This window comes from Castor canadensis, chromosome 8 (assembly GCF_047511655.1).
Source record: "Castor canadensis chromosome 8, mCasCan1.hap1v2, whole genome shotgun sequence".
Lineage (NCBI taxonomy): Eukaryota > Metazoa > Chordata > Mammalia > Rodentia > Castoridae > Castor > Castor canadensis.
The window spans coordinates 142,820,060-142,846,914 of NC_133393.1; the positions used below are offsets into that span (position 1 = coordinate 142,820,060).

At 38.0% G+C, this 26,855-nt stretch overlaps 1 protein-coding gene across 5 annotated transcripts in view; it reads left to right on the plus strand.

The window, feature by feature from the left end:
* The window catches only part of Ric8b (RIC8 guanine nucleotide exchange factor B), a 115,924-nt gene extending 89,847 nt beyond the window's left edge, over nt 1-26,077 (plus strand). Inside the window, exons 9-12 of one of the 5 annotated variants that reach the window (XR_012450976.1) lie at nt 7,627-7,746; nt 11,038-11,121; nt 15,688-16,649; nt 22,613-26,077. Coding sequence is in view for 3 of the 5 variants with exons in the window: in XM_020180903.2 (XP_020036492.1) it covers nt 7,627-7,746; nt 22,613-22,724 (232 nt within the window). In the remaining 2 variants the exon portion in view is untranslated. The remainder of the gene's footprint in view (nt 1-7,626; nt 7,747-11,037; nt 11,122-15,687; nt 16,650-22,612) is intronic. The other 4 variants (XR_012450977.1, XM_074084298.1, XM_020180903.2 and 1 more) reach the window with 4 other exon arrangements.
* Nucleotides 26,078-26,855: the final 778 nt, after the last annotated feature.

Sequence of the window (26,855 nt, forward strand, 5' to 3'; positions counted from 1 at the left end):
TGTGATATTTGCACTTTCAAAATGAGTTCTGTGAGTTTTCTTTTATATTAAAATTTGGGTTAAAGGCCAGCAAGAGGCCAGGTGTAGTAACTGAACTATAGTGCTGAGGTTTGCTCTAATTTTCATTTCCTAAAGATTCACAACCATTTGTTTCCTAGACCCTTTATATCAAGAATATCATTCTTTTTTCTCTCTCTCTTCTTTTTTTTTTTTTTTTTTTTGTAGTACTAGGGCTTGAGCTCAGGGCCTTCACCTTGAGCCACTCTGCCAGCCCTTTTTGTGATAGGTTTTTTCAAGATAGGGTCTCATGAACTGTTTGCCCAGGCTGGCTTCAAACTTTGATCCTCCTCCTCCAGAGTAGCTAGGATTACAAGCATGAGCCACCAGCGCCCAGCAAGGAGAGCATTCATAATCAAATAGCCTAACAGGAAACACTTAAAAAGTACTTTAATTTTAAAAGTACTATAATTTAAGAAGGCTTTCTGGAGTTTTTTTTTTTTTTAATTGCATAGATGCATCTTGATTTTCTTGTATGTTTATGTTTTTTGTGTGTCTAAGTTTGTGTGGCTGATACATAATAGACATTTAGTAAATAAAAAGAAAAGATCATACCACATTACCTCATTCTTTCCATTACTAATATAATGCAAAGACTTGGGTTAGGGTATGGTTTCATAATTTGCCCTACTTATTTGCTGACTTTCTGTTTTTTGACCGTACTGGGATTTGAACTCAGGCCTCACTCTTGCTAGGCAGGCACTTTACCACTTAAGCCACTCCACTATCCTCTTATCGTACTTCTTTAATATGGAATCAGTGTTAGACTTATATGATAATTCTTAAATTATTTAAGACATTTTCAGGAATGTCTTAACATTTCTTCACAAAATCTTATATCTGAATTTAATTATACCAAACTCCACAAAACTATTTGTGGCTTCTTTGGTTAATAAATATTATACTTACATCTCCATAGTGATAACTGAGTGAAGTCAATCACTTCCTGGATCATCTGAGGTCTTTGTCGCTTATTTCTCAGCAAATACCTCAACTCTGCTAAAACAGTAGCTGGTATTTGTTAAATGCTTAATATGTGCCAGGCACTATTCTAAGAACTTTACAAATATTACCTGATTTAGTCTTCACAGCAAATCTTTGAGGTAAGGTTATTACTGTTTTGCCAATGAGGAAACTACAGCTCAAGTAACTTGTCTAGAGCAAACAGTTCATGAGTGTTAGTTAGAGTGAGGTACCCAGACTCTACTAGAGCTTGTGGAATTTGGGGAATTTTGATGTTGTTTGAGGTAGGCAAACTCACTTTGGAGTTCTTTGTTTTGTTTTTGTTGTTTGGGTTTGGGGGCTGTTTTGTTTTGTTTTGTTTTGAGATAGGGTCTTACTATGTAGCCCAGGTTGGTCTGGGACTCACTGTGAAACCAGAAACCAGGACATGAAGATTTTTCTTTTTGCCCAGTTTGAGCTATGATGGTATATATATGCACAATAGGATTTAACTTGCGTTGCTAGCAACTGGAATTTATTATTGTAAGCATTCATGAAACACATCTAAATTCAGATCACTAAAAGACCATAGTTGAAAATAAAACCATTGCCATTTCTGACATGTCTCTTAGTTCCAGAAATTTACCAGCCTTTGTGATATTTGCACATTCAAAATTGAGTACTCTCAATTTCCAGGCTGGTCTCAAACTCCTGACCCTCTTTCCCCAATTTCCCTAGTGATGAAATTATAGGCATGCACCACACTACCGCACCTTCACTTTGCCTTTTAATTTGGGGGCTAAAATACACACAACATAAAACTTACATTTTAACCATTATTCAGTGTAAAAATCAGTTGCATTAAATACTTTCACACTGTTGTGTAACCATCACCACTGTCTACCTTCAGACGTTTTCATCTTCCCCAGTGAAGCTCTATACCCATTCCCCCTTCCTTCTAGCCTCTGGTATGAAATCTAAAAACCTCACCTCTGTGGAATCATGTTTTACAATATTTGTCCTTCTATGATTAGATAATTTCACTTAAAGTATCTTTAAGATTCACCCATGTTGTATCATGTATCAAAAATTCCTTCAATTTTAAGGCTGAGCAGTATTATATTATATTATATGTATATACCACACTGGTTCATCCATTAGTCCATCAAGAGACACTTGAATTGCTTTCATATTTTTCTGTTGTGAATAATGCTGCTAAATGTGAGTATACCAATATCTATTCAAGTTCCTGCTTTTACTTCTGTTGAGTCCATACCCACAAGTAGAGCTCTGCTGGATCGCCTGGTAGTTGTATGTTTAGTGTTCTGAACAACTACCATCCCATTTTACATAGCAGCTGCAACGTTTTATGTTGCTACCAACTGCATAAGCATTCCCTTTTTTTCTACATCCTCATAGTACTTATTTTCCAGAAGGTTGTCTATGTGTATTTTCAAATAATAACCATTCTAGTGGGTGTGAAATAATTGCTACTATATCCTACCTCAAAGTCAGTCAAATGAGTTTGCCCTTCAAGTAGCTTCCCTGTTCTCAGAGCCTTGAACCCACAATTTCTTTCTTTGATAAGACCAAAAAAAAAATCTATCTGTATATACCTTGGTATCCCTTGGTATATCTAAAAACACACAAGTTCTGTTTGATTCATTCCAATTCAATAAATATTCACATACATCTCTCAGGTGGTTCTGGTTCAATTTTCATAATACAGTCACCCCTTATTACTATTACTGCTACGAGGCTTAAGTTTTCTCCGGGATCTTTCTGGGTTTTTTGGTTTTTGGGTTTTGAGGTTTTTTTTTTGTTGTTGTTGTTGGGTTTTTTTTTTCTGGTATTGGGAATTGAACCAGAGTCTCTTAAGCATATTAGACAAGTGTTCTACTTCCAAGCCACACCCTCTATCTCTCAAGGATCTTTTTAACAGCCTTCAAAGTAGTCTTCTTGATTCTACCTTTGACCCTCTTCATTCTGTTCTCAGTAGCAGTCATTGTGATCCTTATAAAACATAAGTCATCTTTGTCAACTGCACAAAAGTGTCTAAAAACCAAACTTCTCACAGTGATATAATTGCACCTTTTCTTGCTATACTGCCACCATGCTGAACTCTTCGCTACTCGTCAGACACTCCAGATGGTCTCCTGCTTGAGGCCTTTACTTCGAGTGCCCCTCTGCCTGGAGTGAGCACCCTCCAGACAGCTGCAGTGGTTTGTTCCTTCACCTCCTTCAAGTCTTGTTCACATGTCATCTCAGTGTATCCTGTTCGGTCCCTTATGAACAGGAGCAGCAGTGCTGCCTTTACCTCTACACTCCATGCTTCCCTGCATTGCTCTTTTTTCTCACAGTACTTACGCCTGTACCATATCACAAGCTTCCTTATTCCGTAAGTCTGTTGTCTTCTCCCTTAAGAGATAAACTCCTTGAAGAAAAAGGATTTTTTTTAATTTCTGTTGGTTCACTGAGAATAGTGCCTAGCACACAATAGACAGTAAATCTTTGTTAAATGATTTAATTTTTGAGTTGTTAAGATGAGTTTTGAGTCATTCAACCCCTCCTCAGCATCAGGATACCATGATTGGGTTTTCTGCCTTCATCAGTTTCCACATGTAGTTGAAAAGCAGTAGCAAAGGCATGGAATTCAAGATCATCAGAATATGGTTAGTGTTATTGGTATTGTTTGGGTGGGGGAAGTGAAGTATTCTGGGATGTCCTGGAAAGACATTGTCAGCTTCATTCCCATATAACATCTTCTTTCTCACCCACCTGCTCCATTCTTTTCCTGGTCTGAGCTTACAAATGTCTTTTCCTAAAAATCTCCATCCCTTTTCTAGAGGTTGCAACTTAATCAACACATAAACTGGATTTAGTCTACAAATATATTTTGTTAGGTTGACCCTATTCACAAATATTGAATATTTGTGTTTTTTAATTTAATTACTTGCCAACATTTAGAATTCAGATGAAAATCTGGATTTCTAGTGTCTTTAGAAAAATTGGAAGTTTAGATAGGGCCTGCATCCTCCTTTGGTTTGACAGCATCTCCTTTTCACTTATCTTACTTCCCTGGCCTTTTCTTTTACCAGAGTTCCTTGAGTAAAATTTCAGCCACATTTTGTAAAGACTGAGGTTAATTTTCATACAGCAAACAGAACATTTAATGGCTCTTTTTTTGTTAAATGACTGCTGATGTTGGTCAAAAAGTAGCAAGAATTTGAAGAAAGAGCAAAAGAAATATTTTTTAGCTCTTACATATATGTTCCTTGGCTCATACCTCTTTAGTATGTCTTAATGCTTTCATTAGGTCTATAACTGCTGTCAGTTCATATAATGATCTTACAGTTTTAAAAAATCATGGTAACGTGTTTACCATGCCAAAGTGACACTTCTTGTCACTTAATTAGAAGATATAAATAATCATAGAACTGAAGTGCTGAGGAGAGGGGAGCAGAGACAAGGCAAGACAACTGTGATAAATATAACTACCAGTAAAATGTCAACCAAAAGCATCCTTAAGGCATCTTAAGATTCAGAGTCTTGGAACAAAATAAAATAACCCCAGACCCAGTGCCAGTGGCCTAGCTACTTAGGAGGCTGAGATTAGGAGGATTGTAGTTTGAGGCCAGCCCAGACAAATAGTTTGTGAGACCCAATCTCCAAGATAACCAGAGCAGAATGGTCTGAAGGTGTGGCTTAAGTGATAGAGCACATGCTTTGCAAGTGCAAAGCCCTGAGTTCAAGCTCCAGTCCCACCAAAAAAGAAAAAAAGTAACCCCAGAATTTCATAGTGTTAAGATCTTGACACCTGCAAAGTTAAGTTTCACACCATACTTCATGAGATTGTAAAGTTGCCAGGTATTTGTTCAACAAAACAAAAACAATCAATTTTATGAACCCTCACATCATTTTTTTGTCATAGTGACTTGTTTTCTGTTCTTCTCTGGATAGGGAAACTACTGGCTTGAAGGAGGGAACAGGAGGGGAGAGACAAATCTGAGTGCGGTCTCCCACTGCACATTGGCATTTTCCCATAAGAGTGTTACAGTTCAGTGTCCTGACTTGTGTTTTATGTGGGTTTGTTTACATTCTTCCGAGTATCATGGGGAAAATGTCTTTTTAAAGGAAAAAATGAGGCTTGGCTCCCTGGGTGACTTTGGGCATTGCAACGTTTTATTTGATGGGTAAAGGATGAGCTCTTACTCTAAGAGATTGAGTTTCTGGCTTCTGCTTTTACCAGAGAGCAAAGGATTTTGTTACTTAGTAACTAATTTCAGAGCAAGCCATTAAGTCATTTTAGCAACCAGGGGACTGAAGTCAGTTTGTAGAAAATGGACATCACTTCCACTAAAATCTTAAGATAGCAAGAAAAAAATCAGTATGTCCCAATCCAGGAATTTGTATCTGACTTTATGTGTTCACAATACATAGGGCTTACCAATGTATCCTCCTGACACATTTTCCCTGAGATACGTGATGGTTTGTGCTAATGTCATTATATTCTGAAAAAGTCTACAAATCAGACATCCATTGAATTTGAGAAGAGAAACCTCACAAGTGGCAAATGAGCATAATAGTTTATATAGCTACCCTCACTTGTACTTTCTCCTTTGTCAGCTTGGGAAGTGATTTGTATCTCTAATAAGTACCTTTATTTATTTATAAGACCAATGTTTTTTCTAATTTAGATGGCAAAAGAGAAATCAGTGAAAACAGATATCTTGTCAGATGCCTGAGCAAGTAATGGATGTGTGGTGGGATTGCATTTTCAATATGGTATCTAGGTACATTTCTGTAGTTCTCAGAAACCTTGTCTGACTCCTCTTTGTTCTTGACTTTGGGGAAATACAGTGACCCAGTCAGCATTTTTGTGATGGCCTTTAACTAGAGAGGCCTTTGTATCTTTTATAAGCACCTGGAAAAGGAAGTAGAAATAGCAGTGTCTGAAGCAGGGTTCTTAACTTCTCTGTGTATCAGAATCACCTGGAAAACTTTAATAGACCTGCACACAGATTTAGTTTATCTAAGGTAAGGGCCAGGCTTTTTCTTTTAAATTTCCCAGGTAATTCTATTGTAAGCCATGGCTAAGAATCAGTGACTAGCCTGTGGGTTTTCAGTTTGCTCCAGTGCTCCACAGTCCCTAAAAGTTCCTTAGAGAGTACCCATAAGAGGAAGCAGGAGGGTGGGGGACAAACAGAATGGACTCTTAAGTCCCCCTTTTTGCCTGAGCAATTCTACTTCTATTTTATATATTGGTTTTTCTAGAGGGGACAAGTTGTTTTTGTTTTTAACTACAGTTCTAGTCATAGGTCCAATGCAAGAATGGCAACACAGATTTTAAATCTACTTTTTAAGGATGGTGAGACTTCCACAAGAATCTATATGTCATGTAGCCTCTGAGTAATGTAGAAAAGGAAAAGAAAATCTAATAGTAATAGGTAATAGTACCCTGTCAACTAGCCTTTACTCCAAATGAGCAAAGCCCTGGTCAATGCAGGGAGTGACACCAAAGCCAAAGTCTCAAACGGGTTGCATGCTGGTCACCAGAGGATCCAATTGATCACAGTGTCTTTGTTTTGGCCCACATCGTGTCTTCAACATTTAGACTGGCAGTGTTCTCCAGCTTACCCCAGGATCCACATTGTTAATACTTTGACTCACTCACTCGTCTAATCACGAAGGCCCATTGAAAGCATTCATGTGTCTAGACCTTAGAAAACGACTTACCAGTTTGATCATTAAAAACAAAACTGTTCTTGGCTGGTAGAACATACTTTATGTCTACTTCTCAAGAAAAATGTTTATGTTTATAGATACTTAGCAGCCATTGAAAGTTATCATTTATTTACCTTCCTTAGGAAAACAACAATGACTAGAAGTATGACTTTTATTTAAGAGAATAATTTGATACTAGAATTTCATACAAAGTTTATGCAAGATATTCATTATAAGTACTGTCTGAAATCTATTTCTTGAAAGCTAAAATGGTATGTTGTCTTTTGGTGGGCTAGATTTCATTCCCTTTTTTATCTAGGTCAGATCAAATCTAACTAAAATTGCTCTTCTGCTTTATCTTTTATTATTTAAGTACTCATTGCCTTCTGTGGTCTCACTAATGGACTAATTTCCTGAGATTATAAATTGGCATGCTTTCATTTCCAGATTGCAGCCTCTCTGTCATCATTTTTCTAGTTTTTTTTTGACATGTTTGTTTTATGCTATATCATAAAATGGAGTTCCTCATTTCACTTTCTCTGAAGTCATTTGTCCCATATAATTAATGAATAAGCTGTGCATCCAAGGATAGTTACTCAATGGCACCAAATTTTACATTTTTAAAAAGCAACCATGCCTTTTTTTAAAAAGTTGGCAAGTCAGTTTTAATTTTTTAAGGCAATAAGTATAGCCTGTTTCCCAAAGCAAATTAGTAGAAAAAGTCAAATTTTTTTTAAAAAGTTATAACAATTCTATACCATAAAATTATTATTATTATTAAAATTATTGCCAATTTTTTTGGCTATTATACTCTTTCTTCTTGTAACTTAAAATTTGGACCAGAAAAGCATAGAAAGAGCACAATTTTAAAACATACAGCATAACTTTTTTTTCTTTTTGTAGCATTAATCTTATCACTGGTCATTTAGAGGAACCAATGCCAAACCCCATAGATGAAATGACAGAAGAACAAAAAGAATATGAAGCCATGAAACTTGTCAACATGCTTGATAAACTTTCCAGGTATTGTATTCCCATCCATTTTTTGCTTGGTTTCTAAAAATGTTCTATTTCTTTGTCTCTCTCACTGAGAGTTACCATAGAACAGCAACTCTGGAAATCCATGTTGATTGGAACAGGGTGGCCCAGGCAGCAGTAGTTCAGATACCTCTTGGCTACCATGGTTTTTCTACACGTGCCGCTTCTGGATGTGCATTCTTAAACATTTGAATACTCAAAGCCAAGATAGTAACCACTAGATCACTGTAATATTTAACCAACTAACCTCCCTGTCTTCAATAAGATATTGTGAGTTAGGTTCAGTGATTTTGCTGCTTCTTGTATTTTTGTTCTAGTCTGTTTTGGTTTTTGTTCCAAATCATGGTACACTTTTTTTCTTTCATTTTTGATGTACAAGTTTGCAATTCTGCTTTTTTTGGGTTGCTGCTGAAACCAAGAATCTAAAATGTCATGCACTCAACAGGAAAAAGTAAAAAGAAATAGCTCAAACGAAGGATATTTTGAAAGCAGGCACTTGTATTAATTAGGGGTTCTAAAAACAACCTGCCCTTACCCTCTTGTTTCATAGCTCCTTACCTTCCAAAAATAATCAGTTTTGAAAATAATTAAGTCAAGTATATACCAATCAGCAACTAGTCATTTTAGAAGACTTATTAGATAATAATTCCTTTCATACCTGGCTGAATTGCTCTATTTTCCAGTCATACATTGAGTCACTGTCTCCTTTAAGCCATCTTGAATGAGTGCTTCTGTGTGTTGGTGGCAACTGCTACCACAATTTCTTCTGGTCATCTCCTTTTTCACAGTAACTGTAAAGGTTAGCATCCCTAAGTCAAGAGAATTAGCAATGGGAATGGGAAAGTCAGAGAGCCATCCATGGAAAAGGAAAGGTGTAACAAAGAAAGACGCACAGATTATGCAACGAGTGGGAGGATTAGTGGAGAAATGAACAATGGGTTGACAGTTTAGTGGGTAGGGATATTTTGACACTCTGATGTCTGAACTTTTTGCAATGATGCTGGTAATGTGGTAGAAATGGTTTAAAAGTAAGTAGCTTCATATCCACAAAGTATCCTAACACTGTAACTGCAAGCTAGCCCTTTTAAATTATCATCTTTTGCTCTTGGGTTAGAATTTACAGCTAAATGATTGTGCTCACAATCTTCAAGAGACATTTTGCATATTTGTAAATTACATTCCATTGTATAGAACAGACATGGTCTTTCCCTGTAGGAATTAACAGTCCCAGAGAAGATACTGATAGGGCAGACCTATGCCAGGCAGAATAAAAATAAGATCTAATAGCTAGGTATGTAGCTCAGTAGCACCACAAAAAAAAAAAAAAAGGCATGTACAAAAATAAGGTATGTATGTGCTTAGATAGTTCCAGAAAGATCTGATATAGCTAATGAAACTCATTGGTGTAAGTACAAATCATGATGAGAACAACAGAGTCCATCTAATGGAAGCTGGACCTGAGTGAAGCATATTCGTATTTTAGGACAGCAAACCAGTTAAGTTATGTAACTTTCATATTTGACAAACAATATGAGTTGTTAAAATTTAATACAGATCCTATTTACCTGGTCCATCTGACTTGAATGAGTAAACGCCAAGCTAGGAAAGTGAAAGATGGGGAAGATAATGCAATATAGTCTGGGTACTTGGCTTACTGATAGAGACACCACCAGTTTCATAGGCATTCCTGTTACAGGCACAGCAAACAAGAATGATAGGTTTAATTTCAGGGTAATCAACATATATTAGAAGCTGCCAAAAAATAAATACACAAACATCAAATCTGAAATACCCAACTTCCACCTGATTTAAACAGTGTCTCGAAGAAGGTATATACTCACCAAAAATCATCCAAGAGATGCCCAAGTCAGTGTGAAGATGATAACCATTTTTTTACATGTATAATGCAGAGCAAATATGTATTGTGTTGCCTTTGATGGTACCAATTTTCCATTAGCATTGAAGCAAAAGGCAACCTTGAGTACATTGTAAGCATATATGGAAATGTCACAATGAAACCCCCTATACAACTATCATATACTAATAAAAATGCTTTTAAAACATGCAATCTTGAGAATAGTCCAAAATCACATAGACCTTTGCATGACTTGTGGGGTTTTTTTTACATTGTCTGCCTTGGTGTGCTTTCTAACATTTGCTATCACTAATAACAACCAATGACAAACTATATGAGAATTAGCAGTGGGCATTCCAAAGCAGGAATGCAAAGAATGAAGCCATTCTTTATGCGTCTTACATGTTTATTGTGCTGTATTCCTCATTAGTCTGAAGTTTCATCTCTCTTTTCGCTTTTTTTTTTTTTGAGGTTAAAAAATAAGATGTCATAAATCCAAAGTAGACTAAATTTAGTACAAACTGGGACATTTACTAAGCAGCTACTCTTCAAGGAACTGTGCTAGGAAACTAAGGGAGATTCAGAGGTGAACGTGATAGTCTCTGCCATTGGAAAACTCACACTCTTGTGGGAAAATACTGACTGTATTCTATTTTAGAATACAAAATAGAAGGAAATGGTGACAATGAGATCTATGAACTGTAAGCACCCAGGAAAAGGAGCAGTTCATTCTGTCTAGATGAATCAAGGAGCATTTCACAGTGACAACAGTAGCATTTTGTGCTAATCATTGACGTTTACAAGGTATTTAATAGAAAATGGAAAAAATGACCATTCATTGCAGGTAGAAAGAAATTTAATCTTGTTGATAAGTTTGATCACAAACTGCACATTTCTTCCAAAAAGCTCAGTTTGTTTTATCATTATTTCATTAATATGTTACTAGATTTATCAGTGGGGAAGGCAAGGACCAAAGACTTGACCCAAAACATTTCCAAGCTAATGACTGATAATCATTTCCTTTTTACACTATCCAAAACGTTTTCTCATACATTCTTTTTCTAGCTTCATAATAAAGTGAGATTAGGAACTTCATTTTCCAGATCTCAGAACCTTTGTTGTGTCCACTGTGCTACTGTGTCTGTCTGTTACAGTAAGTGTTTGTCAGAACATTTCCTAATCATCCTTTCAGCATTGTATTATTGCCTAGTTCCCTTGGCTGTCACTGTAGGAAGTTCTGCACTCAACCAAGTCTTTATTGTACTAAGAGTATACTGTAGCTTTGTCTGATTAACTCCCTTTCTCAAAAATGAAATCAGTTTCTCCTACATCTGAAATGAAAAGTGTGTTAGTAACGGACAGGGTTGGAGGTGACGTGGCCAATGAATGGACACTAGACACTTCCTTTTTTCCATCCATAGGAGAGCAAATGTGAAGGACCTGCACCAGGATGGTGGTTAGCAACAGTGGCCCGTGCCAAAGCACTTACCAAAGTGATGACTAAGGTTGGTCATACCAAGCATTGTTAATGAGCCTGGTGTAGGGTACAGGTGCTACTCATTACCAAAAGTGTAAAACCACCAATATAAGACTTAAAATTGCATTTCCATTTTGCCTTCATGCTGGACATAGCCAAGGTCCCAAGAAGCTTACCACCTTAGCATCTTTAGCTCAGGTACCTTTGCAAGACAGTAGAAAGATTAGTGCTCAGATACTTTCTTTTCAATGAATATCAACTGGCTTAGTATTCTAAACAATTTTGTATTTCTTTAGTATAAGAATTATATTTGTGACAGATGTTTATATCCCTTATATAGGGATTGGCAGTGCACCTGAAGTGAAGGACTTCAGAGCTGAACCATCTGAACTCTATAAATCTCATGATGTCTGAGTAGTGTAGTACCTTGTACCCTGTAGTTTCCCTAGTGTATAAGGATAAAATAATGAAAACAACCAACCCCCAGATTTGAAGATCAGGGTTTTTTGCTCAATAGAATAGCCCACATGGCTTAAAACTTTGAAGCATACTTTGTCAGTTCCATTTCTTGGCCAGACTTCGTAAAATTCAAGGGTGAAAAGCACTTTGAGCCATAACTGGCTAATTTAAATGTTTTGGGTACATGATCTCCTTAATATAGAATGATAATTATAATATTTATCAAACATAAGCGTCAAGGCCTGAGGTATAAGATTGCAGAAAGTTTCATTTGACATTTATGAAATTCACCTGCCTCTTCACTCCTCTTTCCTTCTCTGACTTGGGAAAAAAATAAACCCCTGCAACTCAAACAAGAGATTAGATAGCTGGACATGGTGGCTCATGCCTATAATCCCAACTGTTTGGGAAATAGAGATAGAAGAATCAAAAGGTTTGCAAGACCCTATCTCAAAGAACAAGGTGGGTGGCTCATTTCTATAATTTCAGCCACAAAGGGAGGGTTAGGTAGAAGGGTCACGTTCACATCTGACCCCAGGCAAAAGCAAAACCCTATCTGGAAAATAACTGAAGTAAAAATAAAAAGGCTGGCAGAGTGGCTCAAGTGATAGAGCACTTGCCTAGCAAGTATGAGCCCCTGAGTTCAAACCCCAATACCACAAAAAGAGAGAGAGAGAGGGAGAGCTTTAAAAAAGAATAGTTATTGTATGTGATTAAACAAGTCCAGTGTGCCTAATACAATTCTGTTAGTCTGTGCTACAGCACACAACTCACATACAGTAGCAATGCCACCTTCAGAAAAGGGGAGTGCACACTGAAACTAACCAAGCGAGATTGTATTGCAAGTCATAGTTTTGTTTTGACTTCTCTAATCAAGAACCTTTAGTTCCTTAAGTGAAACCAGAATTGACTGATCCTCTACCCCACCCTTACTCCATCATTGTTTTAACAAGGCACATTGCCTGTTTGCTGATATATTCTACCATCAAAATCTGTTTCGAAATTGGTGTGTATATGAATAACCATTGTTCCGCATTTTTTCCTTTTGTCATCCCCTCCCTAGCCAATAATTGTGATCATTTTTATTGGGGCCATCCATAATGATATTTAGGACATGTCTTTCTCAATAAATGCAAGCATCAAATATAAGAATAGTTCCTTTTCACTGGCAGAGTGACTCAAGCAGTAAGAACACCTCCCTGGCAAGCATGAGCCCGGAGTTCAGACCCCAGTGCTGCAAAAAAAAAGAACGAATAGTTCCTTTTAATCCAAAGGTCATTTTAAATTTTTTTAAAAAGGCTATGAGTGGTTAATGATGGAAAATCAACAAATACACAATTTTTTCCTTATAAAGAAATTCTTTTACTCTTTTTTACAAAATAACAACTGTAATTTTACCTACCCTTGTGAGGAGTTTATCAAGGAAATATTTTTCAGGTACACTTCAGAAGCATCCATTTTTAAAGCATTGTCAGATCTGTTGTAGGTATGAAAGTATAAAGATCTTAATTTCCATCAGAAATCATTAGATCTGCACTGTCCATTGTGGTAAACACTCACCAAGTATGATTAGTGATCACTGGAAATGTGGTTAGTCTGAATTGGGATGTCCTCTATTTGTAAAATACTTACCAGGTTTCAAAGACTTAGTCCCAAAAAAGAATGTAAGATATCTCATTACTTGATACTGATTACATGTCAAAATATTTTTACATACTAGGTTAAATTAAATATACTATTAAAATTAATTTTATCTTTTTTTTTCTAAATGGCTACTAGAACACTTAATATTACATATGTGGCTTACATTATAGTTCAGTTAGACAACACTGCTATTCATCATTAAAAGGCACTGTAAGGTTGCTTGGAAATTCAGTTAAGGGGGCTTGGGTCCAGTTAAATTAATACGTCCTTATAAGAAGGTCAGGGGAAGATTTAATCTGAGAAATTTGGTACTGTGTGTCTTTAGGTTATAGAGTACACTCCAGTGGCCGAACACCTAAGTTGGACATCATGCTGCCTTTGGATTCCTTATTGAAGTGATAGTCACTTTGAGCTGTAGCTAAAATGGCTTTTGACCACTAGAAAAACATGAAATAAGAATAATCTCCATGGGCTGTTTGCTGTCTTAGTGACCTTCCTCCTTTAACTTTTAAATCAACTTAGTTGGGAAGGGCACATAAGAGCTTCTGTTTCTACTGCTTTATTCAGGTGTTAGTTGGCATGCTGACCTCTTCTTAATATGAATGTTGACAAGAGAGCATGTAAAAGTTCTATACTACCAAGAAATAATGAAGAACACCATCACTTAAAGATAAAACTGAATTTTATTCTTCCAGCACTGTCCCTAATCTCTTTTTTCTCTATATTTTCTTAACCATTCTGTATAACATGGATAGATAGCAAATTTTTTGGAGCTTTGCATGTAATCTTCTAACAGAAATGAGAGTAAAAAGAACTAATATAGTACTTTAAAGTATAAAAAATACTTCCATATATGTTATCTCCAATTATTATTAAAACAGCCCTATGAATTAAATAGGGTAAAAGGTATTTTATTAAGGAGTAAATTCATCAAAGATTAAGTTACTGACTCAAGATAAGGCATCTAGTTAATGACACCCACCAGGACTCAGCTCTCAGTTTACAGACTGCTTATATTGTGCTGTTTTGGAAAATTACCCACAGCTCTCAAAAGTTCATCAGTCTCTTAGCATGCCTCCTAGCAAGCACAAGGCCCTGAGTTCAGACCCCAATACTGCCAAAAAGTTCACCAGTCCAATTATTTTTAAATAAGACTTCTAAATTTTAAATAAATACAAAGCACAAAAGACCAATAGTAAGTATATCTGCTTTAGAAGAGAATTAAGATTTAGAGAAGACATGTATCATGCACCCTGCCTTTTCATTCCATATCAAATACCAGGTCAAGTGCTAAGTGTCTTATTTTAAAATCAGTATTTTATGAGGGAACCCAATAAAGCTTTTATGATTCCATGTTAATACAAGGTTTTTAATTGTTTTAAGAAGGGAATGAAAAAGGGTACCCTAACAAGTTCTTATACATGTCATCACACTAATAAAAACCCAACTTTAAAAACATTTCTCTGTGGGACTTTTTAGATAATTCCCATCCTTTACAAAATGAAGGATGTGGTGATGTAGGCAATACACCATAAACATTTGTTTTGGGAATGATATTTTTATATGGCATTTTTTACTTTGTCAGTTGTACTCAATCCCAAAGCACAATGCTGAGGACTAAGGGAAGGCTTAGAATTGTTTTTGAAAGATGCAGCGGAAAGACCTCAAATTTGCTATGGAAAAGCCCACCATACTCCTCCTTCCTCCTGGGTTAAGTGGCTTAGTTAAAGATCAGTATAGCCAGTTGGCAACAGGAAGCCATTAAATGAAAGATAAAGAATCAGGGTTCAAGCCCAAAGTACACTATCACATTATCTAATTAAACATGTTAACCAGTCCCAAGAGTTATATAATTTCCATGAGAAAAAAGTTAAAATATTTATAAGAATATCACAACTTACTAGAAATCCATTGCATTTCAGTAGATTATGAGTATTCCAGTGATGTACCCCTTGACTTGGAATTAAAGCAAAGATTACAGGGCTGCTCTCTCTAGGCTATCACAAGCTCCATTCTAGCAGGCATTTTTTCAAAAGCTCTATGTTAATTAAAATGCTTTATTTATGTACTAATGTCTCATCCCATCTTTCAGATGTGAAAAGGAACTAAATATGAAATGACTAATTTAAAATGTCAGGGTTCTTTTTTCCAAGCCAACCTTACATTAAGAGCAGGAATCCCTGTGCCCAATTATCCTGTCTTGGGTTTTGTTATACATTGTACAGAAGTCAACAAAACAAGTATGTAACAGAACCTTCCTAAATAGCAGCCACCCTCATTAAAAACAGAGAATTAATCAAGGGTGATGAAAGAAGCAAGGCCTCATAGGTTTCCCCCTTTTTCTTCTTTTCTAATCATAGAACAAAATATGTTACATAAAAGGATCGGAACTATTATGCAGTACTCAATTAGAGGGAGGTGAATAGGTCTCTAACATGCTGTTTTATCAAAAGAGCAGACTGGTGTTTGCATGACTGTTGTTTCATTACAGACCCTGTCATTAATTCCATGTGTCAATACTGCCCTGTAGTACACAGAGCAGACAAGAAAGAAGAGCCCTTGAAAACAAGGGAATGATTTTTGAGTCGTTATCAAGCTAAGTGGCAAGCGGGAAGCTGAAACTCGTATAGGTAAATTCGAAGGGACTCTTGGGAGATCTGGAAGTGGGAAACAAGAATGCATTTTACCAACTGCTTAATTATGTCCTGTTTTTCAACAAGTACACTTGAATTGAATGCCTTGTTTGTACTGCACAAAAACATGTGCCATGGGCAAGAGTATTCTCTTGCTTCCAGGTCAAGTAAGGTGTTTTACACACACATCTGACCTGTTCTGTAATGTGCAATTGGGTATGTTAGTATCTGAGCCCCAGTACTGCACTGTCATCTTTGGGGGAAAGAGTCACATAGGAACCAGAAGCCCTAAAAAGTGTGACCTTCTGTAAGGTTCTAAAAAGTTATTTAAGCCCAGGCATCCCAAAGTACCATACTTATAGGAAAATGGTGGCTCAGGAAAATGTTAAAATATATCTGGGGAAAGAAAAAAACACACCAGAAAAATTTAAATATATATAAATCTCATAGTCTCCATCCCTAGATCTTTAAGAAAGTCTTTTTCTGTTACTATTAGCAGTCCCAAGGGTTAGGTTGGGGCAAAATAGGGTTTCATTTCTTGGACGTGCCCTATATCTGTGTCCTCTTGCCTGGCCAAGCCCTTATAGATTATGGTTCCTTTTCGTTTAGTAAGATCAAATTTCTAAATGATGTTTCGTTCCAGTTGAACATTCTTGGAGGCTTATCTCTTCCCTGGCCAGATGCCTGATCAGATGAGAAGCCCGCCATGATACTGTCACAGTGCCTAGAATGGGCTCTTTATCCAGTAGACATCACTGTACTTTTTGATGATAACGAGGGCAGTCTTAACTTATGTTAAGGCGTGTGTATAGCATTGAAGGTAAGTATGAAGGAGTTGTTGCTATGTGACTATCTTAATCCTGATACACATTTCAGTATATATTATCTCCATTTTACCATAATGTGCATATATATGTATGTATATATATATATATATATATATACATACATATATATACAGATGACATCCAGCCATCCTTTTTAAATAGGACCTCCATAAATTCAGGACCAGTAGTAACTCTTCATACAATGGCCTATCTATTGAGGGTCAGGATTGAATTTGGATCCTTCTGTGTAACACTTGCCATTGCTTTGATTTACCTATCTGCTGGTAGATTGCAGAAAGAGTTTGTGGTCTTGGTATGTATTAGTGGCAGGTAGGATTCTATGTTTGACTCTTAGGTTTAGAATATCTTGGTTATAAACAAAGGCTTAGAATAATGAGTTTGAGTGTGTTAAAAACCTAACCGTTTTTTAAATAGATCAAAATTATTTAGTAGCCTACTACTTAGACTCTTGAAATTATATTACACTTTTGGGGATCATCTTGTCCAACCCCTCATTTTGTAGCCCAGAGAAGCAAATGACTTGCCCAAGGACACATGATAATTTAGTATAAGATCTGAAACCAGAATCTGCATTTCTTAATGTCCCATACATAAGAAGCCAAGTCTATACCAGCTAGTGGTGGTAGATTCCAGGCTGTAGAGAAAAAGGGAGCCTGACCTCCTCTGAACTGTCAGAATTGTCTGATGATGTTGACTCATTAAGGAAATAATTACAGTTAAAAAATAATAGGAGAGTGATACCTGGCAAATAGTTTTCTGCCATTCTCCATTTATGCTTTGTCCCATATACCATATTCTTTCAATAAACATTTACTGAGCACCTATTGTGTGCTCCATCTTATACTAGATACTGACAAATTGCAGCCAGATAAGACATGGACTCTGACCTCAAGTTGCTTATAGTCTAGTAGAGAACAAAAAATCCCTGGAAAACATCATGCAGAATTTCCTATGGAATGTTAATCCTTTCCTATTTTTGTAAATCTTGAGGATGAAAGCAGATTTTCTACCCACAGGTTTAGCTATGAATTGTTCATGGTTTAGTTATTAGGAATCCCATAAGAGACATACCTGTTTTCTCTGTGAAAATGCAAGACTATAGCAGGTGCAACTAAACTTAGTTCACAGATACTTATTGAGGTTCTTCTGTGTGCAAGGCACTTTTACTAGACACAGGATATAAAAATTGAATACTTGAAGCATAGAATATATTTTCTTTTTAATATGTCAGAGCAGTATTTCATAGCATTCAAATTTGTACTGACAATATTTTTCATAAATATTCTTAAATATTGGGGGAGGGGCTCTTAAACTAGAAGGCAAAAATATCTTCATATTCAAATCAGATTTTGTCAGCCTCAGATTCAAGAACTCCATTCAGATCCTCTTTCATACTTCATATCTCTTTTGAGCTTTCTTTTTCCTTTTCCTCAGCTAAGCCAGCCTGCTTGCCAATCCCTGCACACTACTAACTCTTGCTTCTGTGCCTCTGCTTGACTAATTCTGCTTTTGGGATGCTTTGCTTCCCGTGAATCCATGTCCATCACTGCTATTACAAACTGGCCCCAAGTCCACCTCTGCAAGGAGCCTGTAGTCAGTGTCCCTGTCTCCTGTGCCCCTCCCACATGTGCATAGCCCATATGACTGGTGAAGAAACATTGTTGTATTCATTATAGTGTCCCATTCTCTGTCCACATCTTGCTGACCTAGGTTCAAACCGATCATAAATGAAACAGTCTAATATAACCAAGTCTTTTAAGAGTGAGTCTCCACATCAGACATTTCATTTTGGTATTTGTGAGCTGCTAGTTATAGAATAGAGAGGAAGATCAGAAAAGTTAGGATGGGAGTCTGAGAAATGAACCTGGGGTCCATGGGGAAAAAGTCATACTTTGGTAAATATCCTCTCCTGCTCCAAAACAGGACAAGAAATCTCCTTTAAACAAATTTCAGATCCAGTGAAGGAAGACTAATGAACTGTCAAGTTTAGGGAAAGCAGGGCTCTGCCTGTTAATCATCTCAAGCTTGTTGATCTGCTGTTCTGTAATTCTCTCAATATTGTTTAATGTGTGTGTGTTTTATCTTCTGAACTGACTAAAAGCTTCTTGAGGACAGGGACCATGTCTTTTATTTGCTTCTGCATATTCTTCCCCCACTTATTCCTAACTACCATGGTAAAACCTTCTTTAAGCACATATGGAACAGGAATGCAACCTGCCATTACACCACACACTTTGTATGTCTAGCCATACAACAGCATAGTGAGGTGAGTATTCCCATCCTAATTCTACAGATAAGGAAATCAAAGTCTAGAAATTTTAAGGTCTTATGATTAATGAGTGATGGATCTAGAATTTGAACCCAGGTCTGACTCCAAACCCTATATGTGCTTTTCACACACCACAGTAATAAATATTTGAGTCCTTTACACTTCACAGCACTCTTTGATCTCCATTATAATTGCAGTTTTTACTGTCATTTCCTACATCATTACTAAGAAATAGATAAAGGTAGTATTACCATGTCCCCCCATTTCACACATGGGAAAACAGACTCAGAGACTTCCCCAAGATCACACAGCTGGTAAGTGAAAGGATCAGGACTTTAGACTTCCTGACTCCAGATCTTTTTGTTCTTTCGTATCACATTGCTGCCTTAATTCATTTGCATGAAAGCATGATTATGTGGCCAGTTTTCACTGATGCCTTTCCTATAGAAATGCCAACACACCCAACCATTGCATGGAACCATGTGGAAGAGAAAAGAATTCATGCCTCTGAGGAGCTTCCATTTTAATGGAGGGTGATATGCAACTCCCCCCCACCCCCACCCCCACCCCCGCCCACACACACACAGAGAATAAAAAACAAATGGTTGAGAGGAATAGGTCATAAATGAGAATTAAAATATGGGGCCCTTTGCTCTGTAAACAAATTCCCATAATTTAAACACAAAGCTACTTAATATTTTTAATTATTTTCAAGATAAAATCAGACTACAGAATAGAGATAAAGACAACAGACTTAATTTGAAAATAGTCTTCCTAGGTTTAGATGAGAAAATGCTAGGTACTTCATACAAGTTGGTACTAGCCCCAACCTTGATCCCTTATCAAGGAGATGCAGTAGTGTTAGTCCAAGGATTCATTACTATCCTTGGTAGAGCCTCTCTAGTTCCCACCTGCCAGCCTTACTTCTGCTTCTCCCTACTCAGCCCCAATCCCATCATCTCACCCTCAGTTCACAAACACCGTTAGACCTAGAACTTTTTTCTTTTTCTTTTTTTTTGGAGACAGGATCTCATTATGAGCCCAGGCTGGCCTCAAACTCTGCTCTCCCGCCTCTCTCCTGAGTGCTGGAATTTCAGGAATGCACCACCACACCTGGCTTTAGACCTAGAACTTTCTTATCCCTCAGTACTTCATTCCCAGTGGGTTGTCCCCTTCTCGTTTTGCATTTGTTTCTCATATCTAGTGTCCAATGTGATGAAGTCCTTCAGCATAGTCAGTTAGAACTAGGAAAATGTATACTGTAAATTATAGTAGTGTGTATGCATCAGTGCTAGAGAGAAGTTTTAATGGAAATTAGTTGTTTCTAACTCTGCACTGAGCCTTTCTACCTGGTTGTCATCAGGCACCTTAAGCTCTTCATGTCCTGAAAGATAGCAGCATCTCCCCACACAGTCTGTTCCATATCCTGTGTTCTGGCTCCAGTAGATAGTGTCACATCTACTTGTTATCTCACTGGAGCCACAGGGACAGTCTACTGCTTGTCTTCCCCTTCCAGTGGTCATCATATCTACCTTAGATATATTGGGTTTTCTTCCCATAACCTCAGCCATAATTCAGCTCTTTGTCTCCTCCATATACCATTATGATGAACTACTAGTGACTTGTCTCTCTGCCACGTATTCCAATGTGTCTGCCACACCACTGCCAAAGGAAACAAACCTGATTGGATACTCTTTACAGGATAAATTATTAAGTTCCTTACTTCAACATTTGAAAGACTTGACTATTGGAGCCCAAATTACCCTTACCTCCTTCTGCTACTGCTTCCTTGAGTCCCTCCACTTGCTCAAATACTGGGCCCTTTTCCAGCTTCCTAAGAGCACAAAGATAGAAAAGATGAACTGACACAATCAAATAAGGTCCTCAAAGATGATGAGACCATACAGAACTCTTGACTCCTTTGCCAAAAATTTGCTGCGCCCTTTGCCTGACACAGGACACCTTAATATTGATACTTTCCCCACCTCCCCATAGCACTTTGGTCCAGCTTCATTTCAAAAGCCACCACAATGCTTTGTTGATAATTCTTTTAGAGCATTTACCCCATTATGTTCTATATCATATGTTTGTTTTGCCCACTCATCAAGGGCAGCCACTGAACCTAGTCTTTGTTTTCTGCCCAGTATATGACACAGTTCCTGTCACATAATTGAGCAGATATTGAGCAGATGAACTCAGGGTTGCTCCTCCAATGCAGTTAGGGCAGTTAATTCCGATGTGGTATGCTGCAAAGAGCACTGGGACTGTTTCCCACGTCCAGCTCTGCCACTAGAAAAGTGATCTTGGGTAAGTCACTCAGTCTCCCTTATTAAAGAAGGAGGTTGGACTAAATGATCTCTGAGGCCCCTTCCAACTTTAAGCTCTATGATTCTGATCCCATTTCTTGATCAGGAAACATATTTCATACTTCATAACACTCAGGAGTGTCAACTTAGCCAGTCAGCCATTCACATTTCCCAAATAGACTTTTCAGACTCTTGGGAGTCTTCAGATGGTAGCCAGAGTTGCTTGATTAGGCTTCTGTTGGCTTAACCAGTGATTGTTGAGCTATTCTCACTCCTCCCCAGGTTTTGCTTTGCCCTTAACACCATCCCATGGTTATGTGTCTGCTCCTTCCAGGGAAGGAGCCCTTTTTTGTGCTTCCCTAAGAGGCAGCGGCAAAGAGTGGGGGAGAAGTAGTGTTATTGTTTCCTTTCACTTATATCCCAACGTTACAGCTGCTGCCATGTTTTCAGGGAGCAATACCCATTTCTGTGAGAAATAAATTTTAAGCAGCTCATGGGCCTCTCTAGGGCCCCTCTTAAGTGCACTTCTGACCTTTCAGGGGCCGGGGGAGCTAGAGTTAGCAATGCAACAGGTACATTTGCCATAATCTCCATGTAATAAATAAGGGCCTATGAAAAGATTAAATAAATCTTTCCTAATGCTTTTTGATTGGCTTAATCAATAATTAATCATCTTTAGGATGAGGCTGTAACTTGTGGAGTAGATATAATTGGATTAACTGAAAAGAAGCAGTTGGGGAGCTTTGAAGAGATTAAAATGGCTGTCAATCCCATAATTAAACTGCCACAAACAAAAGCAATGGTGTTTTAAACAAGAAGAAGAAAGAAAGCGAGAGAGAGAAAAGTTGGGAAGAAAGTTGGGGAAGGCCAACTGATTTGCAGTGAATCAACAAGTTCTTATGTATCACTAGAGCCTAGAGGCAAAATCCAGTCTGACTGATACTGAATGAAATGCATATGTACTAAATCAGCCATTTATTATTATTGTATGTCTGGAGCAGGTGACATTTTGGCAGCTTCAACTTTATTAAAGCAAAATGAGTCCACAAAAGAGGGAAAAAGTTAATTATTCAAAACAGAAGAGACCTGCTCCTTGCCCTGAGCCCGTTCAGACCTTGACTTTTCATACTTTTAATTGGCTTAGTAGGTTTGGCCTGTGTGAATGAAGTCTTTTATCTCCCTCTTTTTCTTTCTATGCCCCTTTCATCTTTCCTGTTACACACAGAGAGAGCTTGAGAGAAAATACTTTGGTTTTTAAAGACTTCTTTTTAAAAAGGACGTGGATTTGGGTGGGGGGAGGGGTATGTGTGTGATGCTGGTGAATACTTTTTTTTTCTCTCTCTTTTATCTCTTTTTCCAGAGAGGAGTTGCTTAAACCAATGGGACTAAAACCTGATGGGACAATAACGCCTTTGGAGGAAGCACTCAACCAATACTCTGTCATTGAAGAGACCAGCTCTGACACAGACTAAAAAGCATCACCTGCTCAACTTCCAATATTGCTTTTATCAGCATCTTTTCTCTGTAGCTCCAGGGGAATCTTTTCTCTAAAACATTATGCCCTTGCTTTGGCTAGAAACACATTAACTGGTTTACTCATTGAGAATCCAGCATATTTAAGAAGTGATCCTGTGTTTTCTGCGATATTGAGGCATTCATACAGAGCTGCAGATAGGCAGAGTTACAGGGGCTAGAAGCAGAAACAAAGTAATTCCATTTCATCGGGATGGAAAGGACTTCATTCTGTAAAGCAGCCCTGGTCAGATCTGGCAGTTCTGTTGCCAGGATTCTTAGCCGAAGATTTAGCCATGTCCTTCCTCTCACTTGTGAGAGCAGCCCCTTCTGAATCTCTCCAGCAACCAGAGGCATGTGAGAGCATCATGAGCTGATAAACAAGGTCTGCGGCAAGTGTCTCCTTACATCAGGACTGACTGAATAGAAGCTAAGCAGCTGCTCTGTAAACCTACCCCCACTCTTCATTTCAGTTTTATATAAATATGGAAACACACACACACACACACACACACACACACACACAGAGCCCCAGACATACAAATGGATTACACTCTGAAAGTTTGTATGTCACTTAACTGAAACTTCAGAATACATTCCTCCCTATAAAGAGTTATAAATGATGGTTTAGTTCCAGGCAGCTACACATGCCTATTTATTCCCTAATGTTCCTGAACACTAGTACCATAGAACTGGACCACCATCTGTACTGTTGCACCAGGAGTGTGCGTTCTGAGGCTGAACTTGGGGTGCAGAGAACATGTACATCCTCCAGCCCAGCAGAAGGGATGGGGGCTCCCTGAGTGATGGGAGTTCTTCTGTGGCCTCTGTTGGGGGTAAGGGTCAGCAGCACCCATTTGTACATAAAGGTCATTCATATGTCATGTTTTAAATAGGGGTCAGTGTGTGTGCTTGTGTGTGTGTGTTCTGCCTTTTTACCATGTGATCAGTTTAATGGTAACTTTATTTATTTAAAAAAAGAAAAGAAACACAAATAGTTACTATTAAACTGATTGAGGCTGTTTATTTTTATTGTTAGAATTGGTCATGAAGAATTAGAAACACAATCATGCAGTAGACAGTGGGCCTAGTTGATCAGTGACTAAAGTTGAAAGGGGTTTGGTTTCCTTTTATATATATGTATGTGTGGATACACATACATACATATATATACACACACACATAGATAATGTGCTTAACCACTGCCTTTTAAAACTTTAAATTAAATAAAACATTGGGGTTGATTCAATTTGGCCATCCGTGTGTGTTTTTTTAATAGATATATGGGCTAACAGTACTTTTTCACAGTTTATGCTTTTTAAAAGTGCTTTTCCACCCATTATCTCACTTGTCATCATAATAGCCTTTTTAAGATCAGGAAAGTATTTAAAGTATTAGTGAAAATAACATTTATCCAGAAGTTACTTCTGTGACAGAGCAACAAGTCAGGAATTGAATCTTAAATGGCCTTCCAGCTGCCAGAGAGATGTCACAAAGTTTCTTGCAGGGTACTAGTAGGAGATATTTTTAAGGGTGTCACTCTTAACCCCTTTACTAAAAATCTGCATACAGTTGTAACATGTTTAGTTATTTGGCTCTTAAGGACTACTCCCATACCCCCAAAAAAATGGCAAAGAAAGAAGCTACTAGACTGAAGATAGGCAGCCAAAAAAAAAAAAGCCAACTAGAAGCTAAGTAAGAATGAAAACTTATTCAAGGTGTAGCAAATCTGGAATTCTCTCCATATCAAAGGATGCTCTAGTTAACCCAGAAAATGCATGTGTGATAGCACGGCCATAGGCTAATCTCTTACGGTAACACTGGACTTCTTTAAGAGAAGGAACTAAATCCAAAATGCTTCATAAAAACTGGAAAGAATAAACTCATTTTAGGATTTTCATTCAATATTGTTGCAGGAGAGCTTGTGGTGATTGTTTTAACCAAAAGCAAATAAAATGAAACTTGGCGATTCATAATTTTAAATTAAGTGAAAAAAGTTTAGAAAACTTAATATTTTTCTTATTTTATTCTACAAATGCATTTTTAAACTATTTTTATAATTTATACAATCAGCTTTGGCGTGAGTGTCAGCTTATGTAAATGAAGACATATCTCATGAATGCCTCTTGCTGGCTCACTACAGAATAAGTGTTTGAATAGTCCTGTTTAAGTAGCTGTGCTCCTCTGCTTTCAGTGAGTTGTTTCATTTTGCATTTCTCTGCGCTGAGCACTAAATCTTGTTTTTAAAGAGGAAGATTTTGCAGGGGGAGAAAATGGAAGTGACCTTGCCTTGCACACAGAGAAAGAACATCTGTTGTGTGCTCACTACAAGCTGGGCTTTTTGTATGTCCTTAATTTTGCCTTTCTATAGCTCATAGCAGAAAGCTTGTCTAGAGAGCTTACCGAAGATCCCTGGCCTTGCAGCAGGCAAGAGACCAACTTTGGTGGCCTGACTCTCAGCAGCACCCTTTCCCCTTCCTACTGCACATACAGAACACACTGGGCTTGGGCATATCTGGACCACAAAGCCATGGGCTTTGAACTGTGGGGATCAGCCTAGGGTGAGGAGGCCTGATTGTTCTCAGGCCATTTTAAGCAATAACTCTCCAGTAGAAACAGTTTAAAGAACTTTTCTAACAGGGAGGTGACCTGGAGTAGATGGGGAGTAGGAAACATGGTCAGTTAACACCAAATTTCAGATGTAGGCCTGGAATTCTTTAGGATAGGTCAGAGGCCAACAGCGTAGGCTGCCTCTCCTGGGATTGGAGGGATTAGAATTCCTTGGCCATACACTTGACAGGCCTCTTTGCCCACACTCTTGACCTTGGAAGTAGGGGGTGGAAGAGCAAGTCCTTAAGTATGGCATTTGAGCTGCTGCTGTAGAGGAACAATTGCCAGGCATTTGTGACCCTTTCCCATGCCCAGTGGTCCTGGGTAGCAGGCAGGGCAGCTGTATTATCCCTCTTAATAAATGAGGACCAGGCTGCAGCCAAACAAGCGGTCTACAAACACCTTATCACATCAGTCTTGCCGTCTCCCAGGACTAGGTGTCACTTTATTTTCTTTTTTCCCTGATACGTTCAATGTGGAAAGTTTGAAAGATGCAGAAAATAATAATTCACCCCAAATCCCACCACCCTGACATCGTTGTTAATGTTTTAGTGTATTTCCTTCCTGTATTTTTTCTATGCATATATAATTTATTTTATTACAAGATTGGGATCATGCTGTATTTACAGATTTGTATCCTGCTTTCTTCTTTAACATACTGTGAGCATTTTCCCATGTCAATAAATAATTCTTCAAAAATTAATGGCTATATGATATTCTATTATCTGAATTGTGGCAAACACTGCTGATTGCCCACCCAGAATTCTTCCTAACAGAAAACATAATAACCTGTAGCCCCCACCCCTACCCACTGAATAGATGTTGCCTCCTGCCCTGGAGCTCAGCACGGACCTCATCAGCACTGCAGAGCCACCAGAACTAGGAACGGCCCAAGAGAGGCAGACTTGCTCTGCCGTACAGCACGGTCTTGCAGAAGCTGTAACAGCACAAGTCAAGACAGTGAGATTAAGTGCCCAGATGATTCTCAAAGGTGAGCCGCTTAAAGGTAGCAGGGAAGCCAGAGGATTTATAAATGTCTACACATAAAAAGCAAAAAGGAGATACTGTATTTCCAGAGGTGGAGAATGCTCAGGACGGGGGGACATGTCACTACCGGAAAAACAAGGTGACACCTGTCAGAGCTACTGGGCATATGATGAGCACAATATGGAGAAAGAACAAGTGAGCACTGTTGGAGGAACAAGTCATCAGGGAGGGAAGGAGGGAGAAAAGATCTGACAGAATTTACACAAGGTGTAACTGATGCATGGAGCTGGTCCTGCACCAGGTCTTCCAGCAATACCAGAGCAGCCCTCCTTACAGGGAAAAGGGTGGAAGACAAGACTGCACACCCTAGTCATGCACTGTGGGTAGTGAACGCAGTGTTCAGTAGTGTCCTCTGGAGAGCTGAGAAAATAGTCACTCCAGTCATTTTTGTGTAAGTTCTGTGGTTCAGACGGACCTTGGTTAAAAATGTCTAC